Here is a 24,404-nt window from a genome sequence, read left to right as displayed (position 1 = left end):
TATTAATATAATTCTGGTTCCATAAATTATTACCTGAACCTTTAGGACTGGTGCAGAGTCACATTTCTGTTAGTGTATCTTAGCTTAGCAGAATTGCGAACTAAATGTTAGCAGAATTGCGAATAGAAATTTCTTAGCAGTTTCTGAGTAGCTCGAGACTTACTCCTACATTGCGATCAGTTCAGTCAGTTTCGTTCCTGGTTTGACGTCACAAACACACCCAGCGTTCGTCCAGACACTCCCCCGTTTCTTCAGACACTCCCGCGTTTTTCCCAGAAACGCCAGCGTTTTTTCGCACACTCACAGAAAACGGACAGTTTCCGCCCAGAAACACCCACTTCCTGTCAATCACACTACGATCACCAGAACGATGAAAAATCCTCGTTATGCCGTGAGTAAAATACCTAACTTTTGTGTAAAATAACTAAGCGCATGCGCTCTGCGAACCTTGCGCATGCGCAGTAAGCGATTAATCGCAATATAGCGAAAATCAGCAACGAGCGAACAACTCGGAATGACCCCCCAATATTTTAAAATTGCCAAGGCACACCATCAGTTCCTCACAGAAAAAGCAATACACACACATTGGCCTTTACAGTAAAAAAAAAAAAATCCACACATACATTGGCCTACAGAGAAAAAACAATCACATTGCTCCCCACATTAATCTTATTGCTCCACACATAAATTAATCACATTTCTCCCCACATAAGTCTTATTGCTCCACACATGAATTATTCACATTGTTCCCCCCATAAATCCATAAATTCTTATTATCCCCACATAAATCCTACTGAAATACTATTGTTCCCCACAGAAGAAATAAAATAACAAATATTATTATCAGCTGTACTCCTCCCTGTCACTCAGTGGCGGGGGTTGTTCATAGTGGAGTTCTGCGAATACTAAGCAGCGGGCGGTCGGGCAGGTGTGGATGTGGGTGGGCAAAGAAAGCTGTGCATGCAGGCAGGAACTGGAAGATGTGTATGCAGGCGGGTGGGCTGGGTGGCGAGACGCGGCGGCTGTGACCTATGATATCACATAGTTTTCAAGGCATAGGTCATGGCCGGAGCACAACTGATCCTCTAAGAAGAGCTCGGGCCAACAGTTCACTCTGAAGGTGCAGGAAGCTGCTCTGGCTCCGCGGTACACCTTGCAACTGGTCGCGGCACACTAGTGTGCCACGGAACACTGGTTGAAAAAGCCTGCAGTAGGGTAATGTGAAAAACCAATAGGATCCTGAAGGAATCTTGGCAACTCACCGCATGCTGCACCCAGCTTTTGCTTACTGGCTCAGACATCGGCTGTGGGTCTCCTCAATTATATATTTGGTGACAGTGCGATCTGCCTATAAGGACAGGTGGGTAGCTCTCAAGCAGTATTGTAGTTATGACTATGATGTTAGGAAGGGGTATGGGTCATTAGGTTGACCACACTTAGGGTGACAGCCATTAGGTCGACCACTATTGGTCGACATGCATTAGGTTGACATGGCCACTAGGTCGACATGGTCATTGGGTCGACATGAACAAGGTCGACGTGAGGTTTTTTTTTACTTTTTCTGGTGTCGTTTTCTTCGTAAAGTGACGGGGAACCCCAATTAGTGCACCGTGTCCCCTCGCATGGCTCGCCATGCTTCGGGCAAGGTGCCACACTCCGCTATTGCTGCGCTTGGCACCGGTTACTATTCCCAATCGTAGTCCACGTGGATCGTAAAGTATGAAAAATGAAAAATAAAATGAAAAAAGTGAAAAACTCATGTCGACCTTGCTCATGTTGACCTAGTGACCATGTCGACCTAATGCATGTTGACCAATAGCGGTGGACACTCCCATAAGATGTAATATCTCCATGCATCTTTTTAACCCCCCCCCCCTCCCCCCAACCACCCCCTTCCCCCCGGTTACCTCCCAGTCATCATGCAGGAAAGCCCCTTTCTACTACCGTGGGTCTAAATTTGATCTATGACTCTGTATAAACAAAACTGGGACACATTTGCTACGTGACTCAGATACATGTGCAGACAAAAAACATTGCATCCAGAACTGTGGAGAGTGTAGTGTCAGAGAGAGAGAGAGAGAGAGAGAGAGAGAGAGAGAGAGACAGATTACCCCATCGCGATTCCAGAAAGCTTAAGGAAAAAAAAACATTTGATCTTTAGTGCTTCATGAGAAATTTCTCTCTGCTAGACCAACCAAATCACAGAGCAGAATTGATTGACACTGACGTCATCTATAAATTCAGCAAAATGCAAAAAGCATATGCTACAAATACAGTGCAGAAAGCCACGTTGTGGCATGGAAAACCAAAACTGGAACTCAAAAGTATTACTGCCAGAAGAAGCCTGTTCTGCTACAAATTCTAATTCCGTAAAAACCTTCTGCTATTTACTCCTATCAAGTGATAATTTCACAGTATGTTGTAACCTTTAGAATATGTCTGACACCATCTATCTGTTTCTTGCTGGCTAGAAAGATGCAAACCTATATGGTACTCATCCATTCTACCTCGCAATGGAAAATAATGGTTCAGCTCATGGGGTGTTTCTACTCAACAGCAATGCCATGGGTAAGTGTTGTGTGTCAATTAAAATATCTTCAAATTAAGCATAAACGTTCTTTATCCCATAATTAGCAGATCAAAATAATTATTTATGAATAAGGCTGCAGTCAGGGCCGATGCAAGGTCTCTCTGCACCCTAGGCAAAGTTTCAGCCTAGTGCCCCCTAATCTGCAAAACCCCCTCCCTCTTACCACCACCCGGAGGTATCATTATACATAGAGAAAAGGGATGACACTCAAGGACTTTTAAAATGAAAAGATATACTGTAATATGTATAAATGTTAGCTGGCATGTTAAGAATAGAATCGGACACTGAGGCCAGTTTCACTTTTATGCTGAGTGATATACATCTGGTGGGCATATTTTATTGTATGTGTACATACTGTATATATGCACCTACATAACTTTTTAGGATCCTGTGTTTTCTTAAATGTGCCTTCCAAACTCCCCCCATACTCCCCCCCGCCCCCCTCTGTGGTCCAGCAGAAACCACCATGGGTTACTTACCTTATGTTGTTTACCCTCATGTTTGGCAGGGTTCCTCTTACAGTCGGCAGCAGCACCACAGCAACACTGTGGGTGCAGACACGTAGTCATGTTCTGCTTGCTGCTGGAGAGCCTGGATCCAGGGGTCTGGAGGAGGTGCATCAGGGCTATGAGGAGCGGTCGTGGGGGCAAAGGCATCACAACGGTGGTGCGGGGAGTGCGGTCCGCACCCGGGTGTCACCCGCCGAGGAGTGTCACTAAAGTGTCGGCTCCTGCTCAGTGACAGGAGCCGAGTGCTGCACTGTAACATTACGTGCAGTGCCCGACTTCTGTCACAGTGAAGAAGCCGGCACTGCAGTCTCCGTAGTCAGCCAACATCTCCCATACCCCCGTAGTGACGGAAACGGGGGTCGGGAAGCATGGCCATGTCCCGTGCATCCCATCTCATGAAGCCATGCCCCCTTCTGATGACACCACACCCCCTTTTAAAACAGGAGCCGCACCGGGCGTCACACATGTAAGTGACATGACTTGATGATACACTTGTCAGCATGGATGAAGCGCTGAGGCACTTTGCAGTGCAGCCCGACAGTGGCAGCGGTACCAGATTAGACCCACAGCAGCCGCTGCCAGTGCAGTGTAAAAGGAGGATGTCTCGTACTTAGACATCCTTCAATTTATTGCTTGATGAATTCAGTGGCACCCTCCAAGGGCCAGTGCCCCTAGGCAGCCGTCTAAAGCTGCCTAATGAAAGAGACGGCCCTGGCTGCAGTAGGTTTTAAACACGTTAATAAAATGGAACTGTCGGCTTGCAAAGTTTTTATCCATGCTGACCATATTTTAGGTTCTGCATACATGTTCAGAGCATAGGTTATAGCATAAATTCCTATTGGTTTATCCCCAGATATCATACTGCAGCCGGCTCCAGCTCTGACCTGGAGAACCACAGGAGGGATTTTGAATTTTTATGTCTTCATGGGCCCTAATCCCAAGGCTGTTATCAAGCAGTATCAGGATGTCATTGGTATGTATGTTATAAAATGTTACATAGGCAACATTTTTAAAATCACATTACCACTTCATCATCATCATTATCAATGTTTATTTATAAATTGCAACAGGTTCTGTAGCATCGGACAGGCAATAAAACAATCTGAACAAATAAAACAAACAAACTGATATGAAGAATCTAAACTATTATTGCATGGCAAGAGAAAGCGTCACAGAGTAGAAGGCCATGATAAATATGTATTAGGATGTCAGATAAGGGCCCTACACACTTGGCGATATTGAAGGACGATATGAACTATATCGTTAAAAAATGAACGGTAAATAGTTCATATCGCTCAGTGTGGATGCATCAACGATGAACGATGCGTGTTCCCGCAGTGCTTTATTGTTGGTCGATCATCGTTTATTCATGCAAGCCAATTTGGACGATATCAATGTAATGTAATGTAATATTGTCCAAATCAGCCAGAAAAATAGTTCAGTGTGTATATAAAAAAACGTTGATGCAAAATCGACCAACGATAATATAATTAATACTGGGGTGGGTGAGATGTCCACTGTGAGAAACCAGAAGAGGTAGTGACAGAGGGGCGTTTAGTGGTGTCAGTGCTGGTAGCAACATCAGTGGGTATGTTAAAGTCACAGAGAATGAGATGAAAAGAATGAAAAAGCCAGATGAAGATGTTGTCATTGAACTGTCAGGCAGAGTGAGTGAGTGAGTGAGTGAGTGAGTGAGTGAGTGAGTGAGTGTGCGCGCGGGGGGAGGGGTCGGTGGGTGAATTAACAGCATCAATGAAGTGCAGTGGAGATACAATTCTAATGAAGAGGAGATGAAGGAGGTAATGGAGTCCAAGATCGCCGGTGGAGCATTGATGCCGACCAAACTTAGACTTTTTTTTTTAAATGTGCAATCACTTACAAGGCATGGTTTTACATTGTAAGCGATTAGCCCTTTAAAAAAAAAAAGTCCAAGATCGTTAAACAACCCACAATCTTGGACTTCATTACATCCTGCCATATGTACTAAGTCTTGGGGAGAGATAAAGCGGATGGAGATAAACTACCAACCAATCAGCTTGTGCCATTTTTCAAACACAGCTTGTAACATGGCAGTTATGAGCGAATTTGCTGGTACTTTATCCTGTACACTTTACTACTTTCCAAGGATTAGTACATAGGGTCGGATTCAGACCTGATCACTGCTGTGCATTTTCGCACAGCGGGTGATCAGTGATTAACTGCACATGCACCGCAATGTGCATGCATGTTGGCAAACAACAGGCATCGCCGGACAGCGACAGGATGAGGCCGTTCGTGGGTGGTAACTGACCGTTTTCTGGTAATGTCAGGGAAAACACAGGCATTCCTAAGCGTTACAGGGAGGGTGTGTGACATCAGATCGGCCATGATCAGCCCGTTCTGATCGCACTGTAGGAGTAAGTCCTGGGCTGCGCACAGACTGCACACAGTGGTACAAACCATTCACTGGTTAGTGAGGTGCGAACGGATTTGCAGCTGTCCGCTGACTGAGGGATTTTTTTTAGCTGCTGCGATCGCACACTTGCATGACAAATATACACTCCCCTTGGGCGGAGACTATCTGATGGCAGGACTACAATTTTAGCAGCCTAGCGATCATGTCTGAATCACCCCCATAGACCACTAATTTCCCATTCAAACAGCACTAATATACTAATATCTAATCAATCCTTACTCTCTACATAGTAGAAACCTTGAATATAATTTTGAATATTTAGGGGGTAAATTTACTAAGCTTACAATTTCAGAAAATGCAACTCGAAAATTTACTAAACACAAATCATGGCAGTGTTGGGGGCCATTCATATTGAGATACACTGCCGTCCACACAAATACAAATCAATAGACCATCGGTCAAACACGGTTGGTGTTTTACATACACCTCATACAACAGGGTAATTTACTAAGAGTTTGTATTCCCTATCTCTGCCGACAATAGCCAAACACTGGCGAAAAGCATGGAATTCGTACAGAAATAGAACGTTCAAATGGACCAGCTTGTGGCTGGCGTGTTTGGAGAATCATGCACGGATCAGTGAGATCCGTGCATGCTTCTCTGTTTAAAAGTGTGTGAAATAGTTAAAAAACACAACGCAATTTGGGGTCCTCCCTCCTAAGCATAACCAGCCCCGGGCTCTTTGAGCTGTTTCTGGCTGTTAAAATACCAGGGGAAAAAAATAAATGTGTAGGGGTACCCAGTATTTATACAACCAGCATCGGGCTCTTGGTCCGGTCCTGGTTCCAAAAATATGGGGGACAAAAGACATAGGTGTTCCCTGTGTTTTTAAAATCAGCACTGGACTCCTTTAGCCAGGGACATAATGCCACAGCCAGGGGACACATTTATACTGGTCCCTGTGGCCGTGGCATTACCCCCCCCCCCCCCCCCCCAACTAGTCACCCCTGGCCAGGGTTCCCTGGGGGAGTGGGGACCCCTTAAATCAAGGGGTCTCTCCCCCCCCCCCCCTCTCCAGTCACACAAGGGCCAGGGGTGAGGCCAGAGGCTGTCCCCCCATCCATGGGCGGTGGATAGAGGGCTGATAGCCAAAAATGTGTTAAGAATATTGTCATGTGCTGTGGAACTACAAGACCCAGCAAGCCTCCCCCGCATGCTGGTACTTGGAGAATAACAAGTACCAGCATGAAGGGAATTAAAGGGCCCACTGGTACCTGTAGTTCCACAACAAAAGAAATACCCCCCACCCCAAAAAAAAAAAACACAACACACACCGTGATAGTAAAAGTTTATTTACACAAACATGCACACTTACACACTAAAACATACTTACCTAGTGTCCCACGCAGCACATCGGCCCCCTTTTTCCATGTAGAATCCATTGGTGTACCTGTAATGAAAAACCCAATATGCTCACCTATTATCCGGAGTAGATCGGTCCTCTTCTGCCCAAGTAGGCATCACAGAGGTTAAAAAAGTAACAAACTGAAAATCCCGAATCATCGCACTAAAGGGGATCCATGTCTACACATGGATCCCCTTTCCCCGAATGTCAGGACCCCCCGTGACTCCTGTCACTAGAGGACCCGGCAGCCAACATCATAGCGCTCTCCTGATTGGCTGTGTATTCCTGGGCTGTCAATCAGGTGGAACGCATTGGATATAATGGAGAATCGCTATCCACCATTGTACTCAAAGGTGGGAACTTTGCGGTCTGCGGTAGACCGTAAGGTTAATTGAGGTCACTCTTGAGGGTGACCTCAATTAACCTTGTGGTTAGCGAGGTTAATTGAGGTCATTGTGTACTGTACACAGTGAAGCCCTGCACGGATCACACTGATCCGGCCGGGCTTCATTGTGTTATGTCGAGCAGTGTTTTACTAATCTCTACCATAAAACACTGCTCGACAATACGAATGGCATCGACATCGGTGAGTGCAAACTGAAAAAACACGGTAGTTTGGTAGATTACGTTTTTTTTTTCAAAAGAGTTGCACTCTCAAACGGCCGATGTCAGCAGAGATTGATCTCGGCTGACAACGGCAAAAACACAAATGTTAGTAAATTTACCTCTTACAGTATGAACATAAATGTTACTTTTATGGTAATTATTTACCTAAAATCCATTCAGTGTTTTCCAATAATGTGTTCTTACATCACTCTGGGCCTGATTCAGAGTTGGACGAAAATGGCGTCACTACTGCGATCCTGTACACCGCGATCTGGGGAAATAAGCTAATGCCACAGCCATGTGTATTTGTACAGAGATGCTCACTGGTGGCACATCCCTCATCCGCAGCTTACTTATAAAAGACATAACATCGGTACCATTGGAGACTACATCGAACTTCTGAGCAACCTTATAGTCCAAAAATATCACTGAGATCTGCAAACATTGGCATTGCGTCCACCACTGACTCAGGCCCACTCAGGTCTGTTACGGTGGAACCATGTCAGTGATCATGCCAACTTCTTCACCTACAATTATTGTTTATGGTATGATAACATTTGATCACATTCATAATCATGCAAATAACATACATATAATATAACATACATATACTTATATAACATAAATATATAACATACATAATACAACAATACATACTGTATATAACAGACATATATAACATAATAAATATCCCACTGGTTGTGCATGATTCTTTTTCTGTATTTTTCTCATTTGTGTAATGAGACCCTACAATTCTGTATTCTCTTTTATGTGATTAACTTTAGAGGACTTTCTAGACCATGGGTCTTCATCCTGTGGCCCTCCAGCTGCTGTGGAATTACACTTCCCAGCATGCCCTGCCTCAGTTTTAGCATACCTTAATAGCAAAGCTGTGGCAGGGCATGCTGGGATGTGTGGTTTCACAACAGCTGGAGGGCCACAGGTTGAAGACCCATGTTCTAGCCTTTTCGCTTGGTTTTCGCTGAATACTGCAAATTTCAAGGACCACTTTAACTGGAACTTAGAAAAGCCTCATATGGTCATAATTAATAAAGCCATTTAATTCTTATTATAGGGTTGCCCTTTATGCCACCCTACTGGGGCCTTGGATTCCATCTGTGCCGCTGGGGTTACACAAGCTCCAACATGACTCGAGAAGCAGTGAAAAACATGAGAAATGCTAAAATTCCTATGGTAAGAGAATAATCCTTTTCCACCTTATAATCACATATCTAGAACAGTATGGAAAACAAAAACACATATTGCCAGGCATTCTGATGAGCCTAACTCTCTCTCTCAGAGAAGAGTCATGTACAGATAATGGGATACTAGCAGCAAACAGACTGCGGCATGTGACTGAAGGGAAAACTGTAAAGGTGGGTACACACTATTAGATATATCTGCAGATCAATTGATCTGCAGATATATCTATGTACGGATCGGGCAGTGTGCTGTGCATACACACAGCCCGATCCGTCGGGGGACTGACGTCATGAACTGGGCGGGCGCTCACGCCCGCCCAGTTCACCTGTCAATCACCGCCGGCCGCCGCATGTGTACGGGCGGTCGGACGACCGCCCCGTACACACAGCGACGGGCCAATATATCGTTAGATATATTGGCTGTCGGCTGTGCTGCGCGGCCGACGCGATACGTCTGTGAACGACGGAGTTCACAGACGTATCGCCCGTACACACTGGCAGACGGTCCCGCGATGTATCGGCCGTTCAAGAGAACGGCCGATACATCGACCAGTGTGTACGGGCCTTAACAGTCTTTAATCAACAACAATAAACAAAAAACAAAGTTGCAGACTGTCACACAGTTTAATATAACGTTTACATAAATTCATATAAGAATATTGTCACAAATACATAAAAATAATGGCTTAAAAGAAAAACTTTAATTAAAGTAATTGAAATAGCTGTGCTGCTACTTATGGATAAGCTCTATAGTGAAATATAGTTAACATATAGCCCAATCAAGGTCTCTGGCTATATTATTCAGATGCACAGTTCTATTAATTAACAATTTCCACTAATGCAGAGGAGTTGTAACTGTCCCACCTGATAATGGGGTCAATTCAATGCAGCGCAGATCGAATAGCGCCGGGAATTAGCTCCCGATGCTATTCAATTCATTGCGTTGTTTTGTTGGAGAAGGTCAGTTCTCACGGACTACACGGACTAAGGGCCTAATTCAGAGTTCCTCGCAGCAGCAAATTTGTTAGCAGTTGGGAAAAAAACATGTGCACTGCAGGGGGGGGGGGGGGGGGGGGCGCGGCGGCAGATATAACGTGCTGAGAGAGTTAGATTTGGGTGGGGTTTGTTTAAACTGAAATCTAAATTGCAGTGTAAAACTAAAGCAGTCAGTTACCCTGCACAGAAACAAAATGACCCACCCAAATCTAACTCTCTCTGCACATTTATATCTGCACCCCCCCCCCCTGCAGTGCACATGGTTTTGCCCAACTGCTAACAAATTTGCTGCTGCGATCAACTCTGAATTATCCCCTAAGTAAAGTGTTTTGTCACGAGAACCACCATTCTCCGATGATGCTGTTTCCACCGCGCTAAGGGCAGAAATCAGCATCATGCCAGCACTTTTGTCGGATTTCTGCTTGAACCCCCGTCACATCGCACTGAATTTAATAGCACCAGGAGCTAATTCCTGGCACTATTCAATCTGCGCTAAATTGAATTAACCCCAATATGAGGCAGATCATTTGTAATAGTGACCTTATAGTATAACTATCCACTCAAAAATGATGGCCCTGATTCAGAGATGGATCATGACTATAAATGCAGCATGCAAGCAGCATTTTATTTTCAGCCGATCTCCAGGAGGAACAGGCAAAATACATTTTAGTAGAAGAGTCGCCTTCTGCATGTTACTGCAATCCCAGTACTGCGACAAACGTTGCAAGCTGGGATCCATCACAATGTTTCACGCAGATAGCCAGCTGAGTAAGCACCGCACAGCAGCAGCACTGAAGGCTCCGCCTCTTGCATTCATTCAGCAGCTGCCTTAGAAGCAGCTGTCCCATGAGCCTTATTACACTACTTTACTGCTACGTAGTAGTGGAGAAAATAGGATTGTAAAATACCTACCGGTAAATCCTTTTCTCTTAGTCCGTAGAGGATGCTGGGGACACCATAAGAACCATGGGGTATAGATGGGATCCGCAGGAGACATGGGCACTTTAAGACTTTGAAAGGGGTGTGAACTGGCTACTCCCTCTATGCCCCTCCTCCAGACTCCAGTTATAGGAACTGTGCCCAGGGAGACTGACATTTCGAGGAAAAGGATTTATTGTTAACTAAGGTGAGACACATACCAGCTCACAGTTCCAACACGCCGTACAACATGGCATTTAACAGAACTCCAGTCAACGGCATGAACGTCAGCAACAGGCTGACTATAACATAACACAACCCGTGTGTAAACATAACTAATAACTGCAGATAGAGTCCGCACTGGGACGGGCGCCCAGCATCCTCTACGGACTAAGAGAAAAGGATTTACCGGTAGGTATTAAAATTCTATTTTCTCATATGTCCTAGAGGATGCTGGGGACACCATAAGAACCATGGAGTTTATACCAAAGCTCTAGAACGGGCGGGAGAGTGCGGATGACTCTGCAGCACCGATTGACCAAACATGAGGTCCTCATCAGCCAGGGTACCAAACTTGTAAAATTTCGCAAAAGTGTTTGAACCCAACCAAGTAGCTGCTCGGCAGAGTTGTAATGCCGAGACCCCCCCGGGCAGCCGCCCAGGATGAGCCCACCTTTCTGGTAGAGTGGGCCTTCACTGATTTCGGTAACGGCTATCCAGCCGTAGAATGAGCATGCTGAATCGTATTACAGATCCAGCGCGCAATAGTCTGCTTGGCAGCAGACGTCCCAATCTTGTTGGCAGCATAGAGGACAAACAGAGCTTCCGGTTTCCTAAGTTGAGCCGTTCTGGTGACATAAATCTTTAAGGCCCTGACAACATCGAGAGATTTTGACTCCGCGAAGGCGTCAGTAGCCACCGGTACCACAATAGGCTGGTTTATGTGGAACGATGAAACCACCTTCGGCAGACATTGTTGACGAGTCCTCAACTCCGCTCTATCTTCATGGACGATTAAATAAGGACTATGTGAGACAAAGCCGCTAACTCAGACACCCGCCTTGCGGATGCTAAGGCCAATAGCATGACCACTTTCCAAGTGAGAAATTTCAACTCTACCTTCTGTAAAGGTACAAACCAATGTGATTTAAGGAAATGCAACACCACGTTAAGATCCCATGGTGCCACTGGGGGTACAAATGGAGGTTGGATGTGCAAAACTCCTTTCACAAAAGGGAGGCCAATTGTTTTTGAAAGAAAACCGATAAGGCCGAAATTTGTACTTTAATCGAGCCTAACTTTAGGCCCGCATCCACACCTGCTTGCAGGAAATGGAGAAAACGCCCTAGCTGAATAACTTCACTGGGAATACCCTTTCGGGCTAGGATCCGGCGTTCAACCGCCAAGCCGTCAAACGTAGCCGCGGTAAGTCGTGATACACACACGGCCCCTGCTGTAACAGATCCTCTCAGAGGAAGAGGCCAGGGATCTCTTATGAGTAATTCCTGAAGATCTGGATACCAAGCCCTCCTTGGCCAGTCCGGAACAATGAGGATCGCCTGAACCTTTTTTCTTCTTATGATCTTTAGCACCTTTGGAATGAGTGGAAGCGGAGGAAACACGTACACCGACTGAAACACCCATGGTGTCACCAGCACGTCCACTGCTATTGCTTGAGGGTCCCTCGACCTGGAACAATATCTCTAAAGTTTCTTGTTGAGGTGAGACGCCATCATGTCTATTTGAGGAATTCCCCAAAGACTTGTCACTTCTGTGAAGACCTCTTGATGAAGACCCCACTCTCCTGGATGGGGATTGTGTCTGTTGAGGAAGTCTGCTTCCCAGTTGTCCACTCCTGGAATGAAGATCGCTGACAGAGCGCTTGTATGTCTTTCCTCCCAGCGGAGAACGTTTGCGGTCTCTGCCATTGCCGCACTGCTCTTTGTTCCGCCCTGGCGGTTTATGTGCACTACTGCTGTTATATTGTCCGACTGTATTAGGACGGGCAGGTTGCGAAGAAGACGTTCCGCTTGAAGAAGGCAGTTGTAAATGGCCCTTAACTCCAGGACGTTTATGTGTAGACAAACTTCCTGGCTTGACAATTTTCCCTGGAAGGTTTCCCCCTGTGTGACTGCTCCCCAGCCTCGGAGACTCGCATCCGTGGTTACTAGGATCCAGTCCTGGATCCCGAACCTGCGTCCCTCTAGGAGCTGAGAGCTGTGCAGCCATCACAGGAGTGAGATTCTGGTCTTTGAGGACAGAATTATTTTCCGGTGCATGTGCAGATGGGATCCGGACCACTTGTCCAATAGGTCCCATTGAAACACTCTGGCATGGAATCTGCCAAACTGAATGGCCTCGTAGGCCGCCACCATCTTCCCCAGCAATCGAGTGCATTGATGAATTGATATTCTCGCTGGTTTTAGAATTTGTTTGACCAAACTCTGAATTTCCAGAGCCTTCTCTTCTGGAAGAAAAACTCTGTAATTCCGTATCCAGAATCATTCCCAAAAACAACAGCCGCTTCGTCGGATTCAACGGTCACTTCGGCAAGTTTAGGAGCCAACCAAGTTGTTGCAGAACTGTCAGGGAGAGCGCAATGTCCTGTTCCAGCTTGTCTTTGGATCTCGCCTTTATCAGGAGATCGTCCAGGTAATGGATAATTGTGACTCCTTGCTTGCGAAGGAGAACCATCATTTCCGCCATTACCTTGGTGAAAATCCTCGGAGCCGTGGACAGACCAAACGGCAACATTCTGAAATTGGTAATGACAATCCTGAATAGCAAACCTCAGGTAAGCCTGATGCGGAGAATATATGGGGACGTGTAAGTAGGCATCCTTTGACTTCCGGTTCCGGCGCCCATGTGAGGAAAGGCTGATTGCTGCAGCTCTCCTGCACCCTCGGTAACCGGAGCACACAGCGCCTCCCGCTCGCGGCTTTTCTCCGCACCTGGCGCACACTACCTGTGGGAAAGTGCTGGGGACTGGATGGAAAGGTTTCTGTCCTCCCCCATGCCCCCTAAAGCCCAGAGATCGAGGTCTGAAAAACGGCCGGGGTAATCCAAGATGGCCGCCGCACCTAGCTCACAAACGAGTCTGCAGGCTGCTGCCAGCATTAAACAGGCTTCTGCAAAACACATTTCTCCCTCAGGTGAGCCTGACTGTTCCCCTGCCTCTCCAGTGACTTATGCTGATGTAGTGAGAGCTGTTAGGGATGCCATGGAGCCTATCATGGATGCACATGCTGCTAAAATGCAGCAGGCAGTAAAAGACCTAAAATCCCAAATCAAGCAGTTATCTAAGACTGTTCTTACAAATGAACAAAGGCTGGGGGAGACTTTTCAGGATGTTGGGGATCTTAAGCACAGATATGATGAGCTCCAGAAATCTCACTTCCAGCTGCTGAACAAGGTTGACGATCTTGAAAATAGATCGAGGAGATCGAATCTTCGGGTGCTGGGGCTTCCTGAGTCACTGAAAGGTCCTGAATTGACTCTTTTTTTTACAAACGTCCCTCCTTGATTTGTTGCATATCCAAGATGAATGCACTGGCAGAGTTATCGAGAGAGCCCACAGACTGGGTCCCCCACGTTCTTCACCTAATAGCAGACCACGTGTGGTTATATTTAAATGTCTGAACTTTCTCCATAAGGAGGCAATATGGACAGCATCCAGGAGGCATAGGAATTTACAATGGGAGGGAGCTCGTTTGGCCATTTTCTAGGACTACTCCGCGGAGGTATCCCGGGCACGTCGGGAATTTACCCCCCTTTGCTCCCGTTTGGTAAAGGCGAATAAAAAATTTGCTGTGCTCTTCCCTGCAAGACTACGCCTGTTTGATGGAAATTCTTTCCGGGACTTTACAAATCTTGCAGATGCAGAGGCTTAGGTTTCTGAGGCATCCAAGGCAGATGACGACTCCTCTCAGGCGGATGACACCCTGGATCGAGATGGCTGAGTATTGCTCCTGGACTTCTCTGTTTCCGGTTATGTCTGCCAATTTAATTATTGCTGTAGAATCTGCTGCAGGTGTTTTTTCCCCCAAAAGAGACTTTGGTCTTATCCAGCGGGCTGAACCTTTTTGCCTTGTTTTCTGTTTTAGATTTTTCTTATTCATCTGTTGTCTTTTTGTGGCTATGTAATCTTTCTAGAATGGTTATATACGCTTAGCGGAGATATCTCCCCCTACTTCTTATGCGACAGGCTGCGTTTTTCTTTTTCTGTAACATGCTCTGTGTGCTCTGATATTTTCTTGTTATTTTTCCTATGTATATTTTCATATATTATGTTGCCGAGGGTGGGTAAGGGCGCCCCCTCCCTCATTTTTTCCTCAGGTTTTCATAATTCTGGCTGGCTCATTGGCAGTCTATGACGGCCTCTGTGCTTACTTGAACCAGTTGTTCTCGTTTTCTGAAGTTATGATTGTCCTTAGCAGGACTTTCTTTCACAATGTTAATGTTATATTTTGTGTGTTTTCTATGTTTCTGTCCCTCTTTTCTTCTCCCCCTCCCCTTCTCCTCCTTATGTGTCCATCCCGGTATGATTTGTATCCGTTTTTCGGCGGCTGTAGATATCATGATTACTGCGCAGGTTTTCAGGTTTTCCCAGTTCATTTGATGCATGGCTAGTTTGAGTGTCGGCACGTGGAATGTGGGAGGGATCAACTCCCCAGCTAAACGCAGAAAGATTTTGCTCTATCTTCGGAAGGTGGGGATGGATGTTGTTTTCATTCAGGAATCTCACCTTATGCCAAATGAGGTGGTAAAACTGAACACTATGGGTTGGTCTGTGGTAGCATCTTCCTCCTTCTCTTCTAAGGCTAGGGGAGTGATTATTTTAGCACGGCACACGGTCCCTATCTCTGTCCATACGATTTTAGAGGACACTCAGGGTCGGTATGTACTGGCAGATGTCACATTGTATGCATCCAGGTTCCTACTTTGTAATATTTATGCTCCCGATCAGTACTCTAAGCAATTTTATACGAACATGGTCACTAAGCTACTAAGCTACTCTGAAATTCCTATAATCTTGGGTGGAGATTTTAATTTATATTCTTCTCCAACCTTGGATAAATCCCCCCCCCCCCCCCCCTCGCGCTCCACCCTCGTTACCACGTATTGGTATCCCCTATATTTGCTCGCAGTTGTCCTTAGTGGATGTGTGGCGCGCATGCTACCCATTAGAAAGGGAATTTACATGCCTCTCAGCTGCGCACCACACGTTCTCGAGGATTGATTATCTGCTGTTATCTGACTCCTTTTTCTCAAAAGTGGCTGACTCTAAAATTGAGGATATCCGTATTTCGGACCATGCTTTATGCTGGATGAAATTGATGCTCCTCTCAGAAAAATCCCCTTTTCGCTCCTGGCACTTCCCCTCTCATTTAAGTGGCTCTCTGAAATTCCGCTCCTCATTAGATGCAGCATGGCTGGATTATCATACGCATAATGGAGAAACTCTGAGCGAGGATCCTGCTCTTTTCTGGCAGGCGTCAAAATCAGTTATTCGGGGGCACATTATATCCTATAGTAAAAAAAGGGATTTAGATTTAAACTCACAATATTTGGAAGCCCAGGCGGCTCTTACTCACTCTTTTCAGGAATTTAAATCTTCCCCCTCCCCTTCTACTAGGGAACGATACCTTACACAAAAAACACTGTTTGATACCCTCCTTTCTCAAATGGAAGCTAAATATTCATTTTCAAGAGACTGTGGCATTTACAGATATGGCAATAAGTCTGGCAAACTGTTATCCCGTTTATTAAAAGGCAGACACCCTAAAGTGGTCATTCACTCTCTGCTCACCCAAGGTGGGGACAGAGTACGGACCTCGGCCGAGATTGCTGAGGTGCTACAGTCTTTTTATACCACTCTTTATGCACGTCCTGTTATTAACCAGACCCACAAGTCTAGCTTTTGGTCTTCTACTGATCTGCCTCAAATGTCAGAGTTGCACTGTACCTCTCTTCTTGCAACTATCACCACTGAGGAAGTTTCTTTAGCAATAGCTGGACTGAAGACTGAGAAGACTCCGGGCCCTGATGGTTTTGCCAATGACTACTATAAAATTCTATCTACTATACTGTGCGAACCTCTTTCTGTCTATTTAATTATTTTATGCAGTGTGCTCCCTTGCCCCAATATTTTAATTCCACAGTCATAAAGGTTATCCCGAAGCCTGGCCGGGATCCTGAGTCTCCCAGTTCTTATCGTCCGATCTCCCTTCTAAACACGGATTATAAATTGTTCACCAAAATCCTCTCGAATAGACTCAAATTCATAGTCCCTGATATAGTTCATACAGACCAGACTGGATTTGTCTGGGGTCGGCAATCAGTGAGCAATATCCGAAAGGTCTTGACTGTTATGCAGGCCTTTCAGCTTTCCAAACCCACTGACACTAATGCATTATTGTCACTTGATGACGAAAAGGCGTTCGACATGGTCACCTGGGACCATCTGTATGAAACGCTTCACCGCTTTGGTGCACCTGAAAACTTTGTCTCTCTTATTTCCCGATTATATGAATCTCCCTCCACTCAAGTTTTGGGGAATGGTATCCTCTCATCCCCTTTTCTTATCCAGAGTGGCACACGTCAGGGCTGCCCCTTGTCACCTTTATTATTTGCCTTAGCTTTAGAACCCCTAGCTGTTTCCCTGAGAAATTCTCCCAGATTTACAGGCATAAAAATAATGGACACAATGGTAAAATTATCACTGTATGCTGACGACATGCTTCTATTTATTTCTCATCCTGATACGTCCATCCCTGCGATTGTCTCCCTGATTGAACAATTTGGTTCCTTTGCGGGATACAAAATTAATATATCTAAATCCGAGCTTCTCCTCCTTTCAGGAGACTCTTCCCTCTTTCCATTACACCCGGTCCTGTCCCGATTCCCAGTGGCTCGAGATAGTCTTAGATATTTAGGGGTTCAGATCCCTACTTCCCTCCCGGATCTATATGCGGTTAATTTTGGTCCTATTTTGTCCAAGGTGTCTAAAATCCTTACAGACTGGGCGTCTCTGCCCTTGTTTCTTATGGGTCGCGCAGAAGTTATTAAATCTGTTGTTTTTCCCAAGATTGCTTATTTTCTTCTTATGCTCCCTATTGCCCTTGTTGAGAAAGATGTCCTTTTTCTTAAACAGTGTTTCACTAGATTTCTATGGGCAGGTAAACGACCAAGAGTCCCCTACTCTAGGTTACAGCTATTCCGTGAAGAGGGAGGTATGGGAATCCCGGATCCTGTTCTATTTAGTAGAGCAGCGATGTACCGGTATATCACAGACTGGCTTTGGGGCAGATCAGTATTTACGAACTTGCCACTTGAACTGGCCGTATTCCATCCTTTCTCCCCTGCTGCACTCTTACACACCCCAAACTCCCGTCTCCCATCTGAGATAAAACATAATATTTTATTTTGGCATACATATCAAGCATGGCAGGCCACTCACACTAAAGCCCAGAGAAAACCTGACACCTCTCTTCACACTACGTTTTGGGGTAACCCATGTTTCCTTCCTGGCCTTGATAACGCACATTTTTTGAGTTGGAGAGAAAAGGGGATCGCAGCTATTAGAGACATATACGACCCAGGAGGCAACGCAGTGCTTTCTTTCTCTGATATCCAGATAAAATTTGGTATTTCCCACCGGGAATTTTTTATGTACCTGCAGGCTAGACACTTTGCTCAATCCCAGTCTCACCCAATGATTTCTGAGGCTACCACAGACCCGCTGCGCACCTTAATGGTGCTTACTAAAGATTGTCCTTACCATCTTAGTTACTTCAGAAACACCTTTAGGGTCTCATATAGAGACCGGCTCTGGGATTCCGCGTTGTCTTCATGGTCCAGAGATATCCCCAATATGGGATCGTGCGCTGAATTGTTAGATAACATTTTACCCACTTTTAGGTTCTTATACTCTGCCTCTTTGCAAGAGGTTCACTTGAAGACGCTCCAAAGGGCATATATAGCGCCTAATCAGAGGGCACACATGGTCCCAGACGACACTGGCTGTTGCATCAAATGTACTGCGCAGAGTGCCACCTTGTACCACAATATGTGGTCTTGCCGGAAAATATCTAAGTTTTGGTACAAGGTGGTCGCTTATCTCAACACAGTATTTAACTTACGGTTAATAAAACGCCCGAGGGCTTGTTTGCTACTTGATTTTAGGGAGTGGTCTCTTGGGCGTGAAGATAGGGACATTGTTCCGGTACTCTTTGTTATCCTGACAATTGCCAAGAAACAAATTCTTAATAATTGGATCAAACCGTCTACCCCTTCTTTGATGGCTGTGAAACACATGACCCTCCGGATTATTTATTTTGAGAGGCGTGCTACTCTTCCCGATATTGAATTGGGGGTCAGGCGGTTTGCCAAGAAGTGGGAGAGGTATATTGATACTCTAGACCCGAAAGTACAGTCGTTCATCTATAAACTTTTTCAGACCACAACGTGGTATCTATATAGACAAATCGATAGGGCCTCTTGACAACCTAGGCCCATGTACTGTTCCTTTGGGACCCCCTGCTGTTTTCTTAGGAAATGCAATTATATCAATTTTAATACCCCATGCTGTATGTTTAGTCTGATGCCATATGGGTACTGAACCTTCTCTTTGGTTAGAATGGCTAACCATGCCTGAATTACTTCTTTCATATTTTTACTTAGGACTTCTTTGGCCGCTACTCATTCACGATATGATTATACTTGTATTGTTTTCCCCATTTGTTTCTCACGCCTCCCCCCCCTCCTCCTCTCTGTCTTCTTTACTGACCTCTCGGGTATACTGATGTCCTGTGAATCCTCAGGATTATTGTAACTATACCGGTTTCTCTCTGGTTTTTGGTATGTCTGTATCATGAAGGTCTTCCCTGTTCTTGTATTTCTATAAAAAATCTAATAAAAATTGTTGAATTAAAAAAAAAAAGTAGGCATCCTTTATGTCGACTGACACCATGAAATCCCCTTCCACCAGACTGGAGATCACTGCTCGGAGAGATTCCATCTTAAATTTGAATTTTCTTAGGTAAAGATTGAGGGACTTTAGGTTCAGAATTGGTCTGACCGAGCCATCCGGTTTAGGGACCACAAACAGGCTTGAATAAAAGCCTTCTCCCTGTTGTGACGGGGGAACCTTGACAATGACTTGATTCAGACAACTTTTGTATTGCATCGCATACTACCTCCCTGTTCGGAAGCGAAGCTGGTAAGGCTGATTTGAAAAAATGTCGAGGGGGAACGTCTTGAAACTCCAGTTTGTACCCCTGGGACACTATTTCTAAAATCCATGGGTCTAGAGCCGATCTTTTTATAAAAAAAGATCAACTCTTTCAGACAGGATCCAATCAGGATCCTGGCATTCTGGATCCCGGCAGTTGGAATAATGAAGCCGGAAACCCAATACTGCTCTGAATGCCTACATGGAATTAAATGCCGACGCCAGGATCCCGAACACCAGAATCCCGATCGAGGTCTGCCGGGACTTTGCACTGGGGTGGGGGTTTAGGATTAGGCTGCAGTGAGAGGGTTAGGCTGCAGGAGGGGGGAAGGTTAGGGATTGGCTGCAGGGAAGAAGGGTTAGGGTTAGACAGCACTGGGGAGGAAGGGTTAGGTTTAGGCTGCGGGGAGGAGGGATTAAGGTTAGGCACCACTGAGGAGGCTTAGGGCTAGGCTACGGGGGTAAAAGGATTAGGGTCAGGCTGCGTTAAAGGAGGGTTAGGGAGGTTAGAGGTACTTTACTTATCAAATAGGTGTCGGGGTCCTGAGCATCAGGATGCCACTGTTGGCATTTTGACTGTCGGCATCCCAAGCGTCGGGATCCCTATGCCATCCCCTTTTAGACACTTACAATTTTAGATGATAGCAACATTTTTTTTTACAGTATCCATTATAGAGATGTGCACCGGACATTTTTCGGGTTTTGTGTTTTGGTTTTGGATTCGGTTCCGCGGTCGTGTTTTGGATTCGGACGCGTTTTGGCAAAACCTCCCTTAAGAATTTTTGTCGGATTCGGGTGCGTTTTGGATTCGGGCGTTTTTTTTTTTTTAAACCCTCAAAAACAGCTTAAATCATAGAATTTGGAGATAATTTTCTCCTATAGTGTTACACTGCTCAAAAAAATAAAGGGAACACTAAAATAACACATCCTAGATCTGAATGAATGAAATATTCTTATTAAATACTTTGTCCTTTACATAGTTGAATGTGCCGACAACAAAATCACCCAAAAATGATCAATGGAAATCAAATTTATTAACCCATGGAGGTCTGGATTTGGAGTCACACTCAAAATTAAAGTGGAAAAACACACTCCAGGCTGATCCAACTTTGATGTAATGTCCTTAAAACAAGTCAAAATGAGGCTCAGTAGTGTGTGTGGCCTCCACGTGCCTGTATGACCTCCCTACAACCCACACAAGTGGCTCAGGTAGTGCAGCTCATCCAGGATGGCACATCAATGCGAGCTGTGGCAAGAAGGTTTGCTGTGTCTGTCAGCGTAGTGTCCAGAGAATGGAGGCGCTACCAGGAGACAGGCCAGTACATCAGGAGACGTGGAGGAGACCGTAGGAGGGCAACAACCCAGCAGCAGGACCGCTACCTCCGCCTTTGTGCAAGGAGGAACGGGAGGAGCACTGTCAGAGCCCTGCAAAATGACCTCCAGCAAGCCACAAATGTGTATGTGTCTATTCAAATGATCAGAAACAGACTCCATGAGGGTGGTATGAGGGCCCGACATCCACAGGTGGGAGTTGTGCTTACAGCCCAACACCATGCAGGACGTTTGGCAAATTCGCCACCGGTGCCCTGTGCTCTTCACAGATGAAAGCAGGTTCTCACTGAGCACATGTGACAGACGTGACAGAGTCTGGAGACGCCAAGGAGAACGTTCTGCTGCCTGCAACATCCTCCAGCATGACCGGTTTGGCAGTGGGTCAGTAATGGTGTGGGGTGGCATTTCTTTGGGGGGCCGCACAGCCCTCCATGTGCTCGCCAGAGGTAGCCTGACTGCCATTAGGTACCGAGATGTGATCCTCAGACCCCTTGTGAGACCATATGCTGGTGCGGTTGGCCCTGGGTTCCTCCTAATGCAAGACAATGCTAGACCTAATGTGGCTGGAGTGTGTCAGCAGTTCCTGCAAGATGAAGGCATTGATGCTATGGACTGGCCTGCCCGTTCCCCAGACCTGAATCCAATTGAGCACATCTGGGACATCATGTCTCGCTCCATCCACCAACGCAACGTTGCACCACAGACTGTCTAGGAGTTGGCAGATGCTTTAGTCCAGGTCTGGGAGGAGATCCCTCAGGAGACCATCCGCCACCTCATCAGGAGCATGCCCAGGCATTGTAGGGAGGTCATACAGGCACGTGGAGGCCACACACACTATTGAGCCTCATTTTGACTTGTTTTAAGGACATTACATCAAAGTTGGATCAGCCTGTAGTGTGTTTTTCCACTTTAATTTTGAGTGTGACTCCAAATCCAGACCTCCATGGGTTAATGAATTTGATTTCCATTGATCATTTTTGTGTGATTTTGTTGTCAGCACATTCAACTATGTAAAGAACAGAGTATTTAATAAGAATATTTCATTCAGTCAGATCTAGGATGTATTTTAGTGTTCCCTTTATTTTTTTTGAGCAGTATATTAACCTCAATAACCATAATTTCCACTCATTTCCAGTCTATTCTGAACACCTCACAATATTATTTTTAGTCCTAAAATTTGCACCAAGGATGACTAAGCTAAGCGACCCAAGTGGGCGGCACAAACACCTGGCCCATCTAGGAGTGGCACTGCAGTGTCAGACAGGATGGCAGTTAAAAAAATAGTCCCCAAACAGCACACGATGCAAAGAAGAAAAAAAAAGAAAAAAAAAAAAAAGAGGTGCACCAAGGTCGCTGGATGGCGGTCACTGGATGGCTAAGCTAAGCGACACAAACACCTGACCCAACTAGAATTAGACTCCAGTATCATGTGAATTATAAGGCAATATCACAGGAATTATTCGTTCTAATCAATGGTATTATTGGTCCAAATCACTGGAAGAAAATGACAAAATCACTGGAATTAAATGCCAGTAATGTCGGGCATTATATCGAATGGCAGTACCACTGGACATATACGGAAGCGTCAGACAGGATGGCACTTTTAAAAAAATAGTCCCCAAACAGCACATCATGCCAAGAAGTAGCTGTCCCATATGTACCAAGAACTAAGAGGGCAATGAGGTAGCTCTATGACTAAGCTAAGCGACACAAGTGTGCGGCACAAACACCTGGCCCATCTAGGAGTGGCACTGCAGTTACAGACAGGATGGCACTTTAAAAAACAACTTTTTTTTTTTTTAATATAACAGGGACAAACCCACTGTCCTAACAATTGGCAGGGCTGATTAAACAAACAGCCAGGGGGAAACTCCTGAATCCAGTTTCTAACCCTGGGTAATAATTTTTATTATCCGGGATATAATAATAATCACTAAGGCTCCCCTGTAGTGATGTAGATGAGATTTCCCCCCCCCCCCAGTGGACCCCCACATGGGAGTCCTTCCGCATCACGCTGAGGGAGTAGAATCCAACCTCTGAACCCGTGCACCTGTAGAGGGTGCAGACTTTCTGCTCTTTCCATAGCCTAGCCTCGTGCAGAAGTAGGCCCTCCCGAATTTTCTCGATCTGGCAGCCCAAGGGGACTGCATCAGAGAAGCAGAGTTACATCTTCTCACAGGTGGTGCTGCGGAAGGATTTGTATTCAGAGTGTCCCCAAGCGGTGTCTCACCTGCGAAGGGGAGGTACCTCTTTGATTCGGCGTCTGCGTTCCATTGGCGGATCCAGAGACCTCTGCGAGACGCTACTGCCATGGAGGATGCTCTAGAATTCATCAGCCCAATGTCCCTCATGGCTTTCACCATAAAATTAGTCGAATCCATTATGTGACCTAGAATCAAGACAACATCATCCCTATGGATTGTATCAAGGTCTTCTATTAATTTGTCTGACCATTTTAACATAGCCCTAGCTACCCAAGTGCATGCAACAGTGGCTCCAGTAGCCGTGTAAATGGATTTTAGAGTTGTCTCTATCTTGCAGTCAGTCGGCTCCTTTAACGAGGCCGAGCCTGATACAGGTAATGTAATTACCCCTGATGGCCTGGACACTGAAATGTCCATTATGGGAGGAATCTCCCATCTCCTTCTATCCTCCTCAGGAAAGGGATATGTCTTAAGTACTTTATTGGGGATGTGAAAACCCTCTTCTGGGTTTAACCAGGATCTTTCAAATAGGGTATTCAACTCTTCAGAAACTGGGAATGTCACTAATGATTTTGCAGTTAGAATACAATAATTTTTCTCTATTTGTATAGGTATGTCTGAATTTTATATTCCAATCTATCATAGTGCCCCCCTCTAACTTCTGTGTCGATCCCTGTGTCAGCATCGATGTCCACATTGGCCTGCAAGACCTTTGTATCAGGAGCTGTGGGGGTCCTAGATGAAATGGACTGATCCATATCTAGAGCATTCTTCGTAGCTTTTTTCCCAGCAACTTAATAGAGTATGCCCTAATGAACTCTGAGGAATCTTATTTCCTAGGCTATCCAGCCATTCTGTCTCCATCCTAATGGGATGAAACCACTCAAGGCAATTCTGAGTACCTGGTACAGACTCCTCTGAGGAAGACACCTCCACAACCTCCAAAACATTTTGTTCTGACATGACACTGACCAGTGATACTGAGCACTGATGATACTACTGAGCAGTGATACCG

General features: G+C 45.5%; 1 protein-coding gene across 1 annotated transcript in view; it reads left to right on the top strand.

The window, feature by feature from the left end:
* Positions 1–24,404, top strand: part of LOC135057340 (lysosomal alpha-glucosidase-like) — a 138,637-nt gene that overhangs the window by 23,295 nt on the left and 90,938 nt on the right. The window contains exons 4-6 of the mRNA XM_063963230.1: positions 2,472–2,568; positions 3,953–4,072; positions 8,581–8,699. Of these exons, the coding sequence (XP_063819300.1) occupies positions 2,472–2,568; positions 3,953–4,072; positions 8,581–8,699 (336 nt within the window). The remainder of the gene's footprint in view (positions 1–2,471; positions 2,569–3,952; positions 4,073–8,580; positions 8,700–24,404) is intronic.

The sequence above is a fragment of the Pseudophryne corroboree genome, chromosome 3 (assembly GCF_028390025.1).
Source record: "Pseudophryne corroboree isolate aPseCor3 chromosome 3, aPseCor3.hap2, whole genome shotgun sequence".
NCBI classification, from domain to species: domain Eukaryota; kingdom Metazoa; phylum Chordata; class Amphibia; order Anura; family Myobatrachidae; genus Pseudophryne; species Pseudophryne corroboree.
This window is presented reverse-complemented; position numbering and strand designations above follow the sequence as displayed.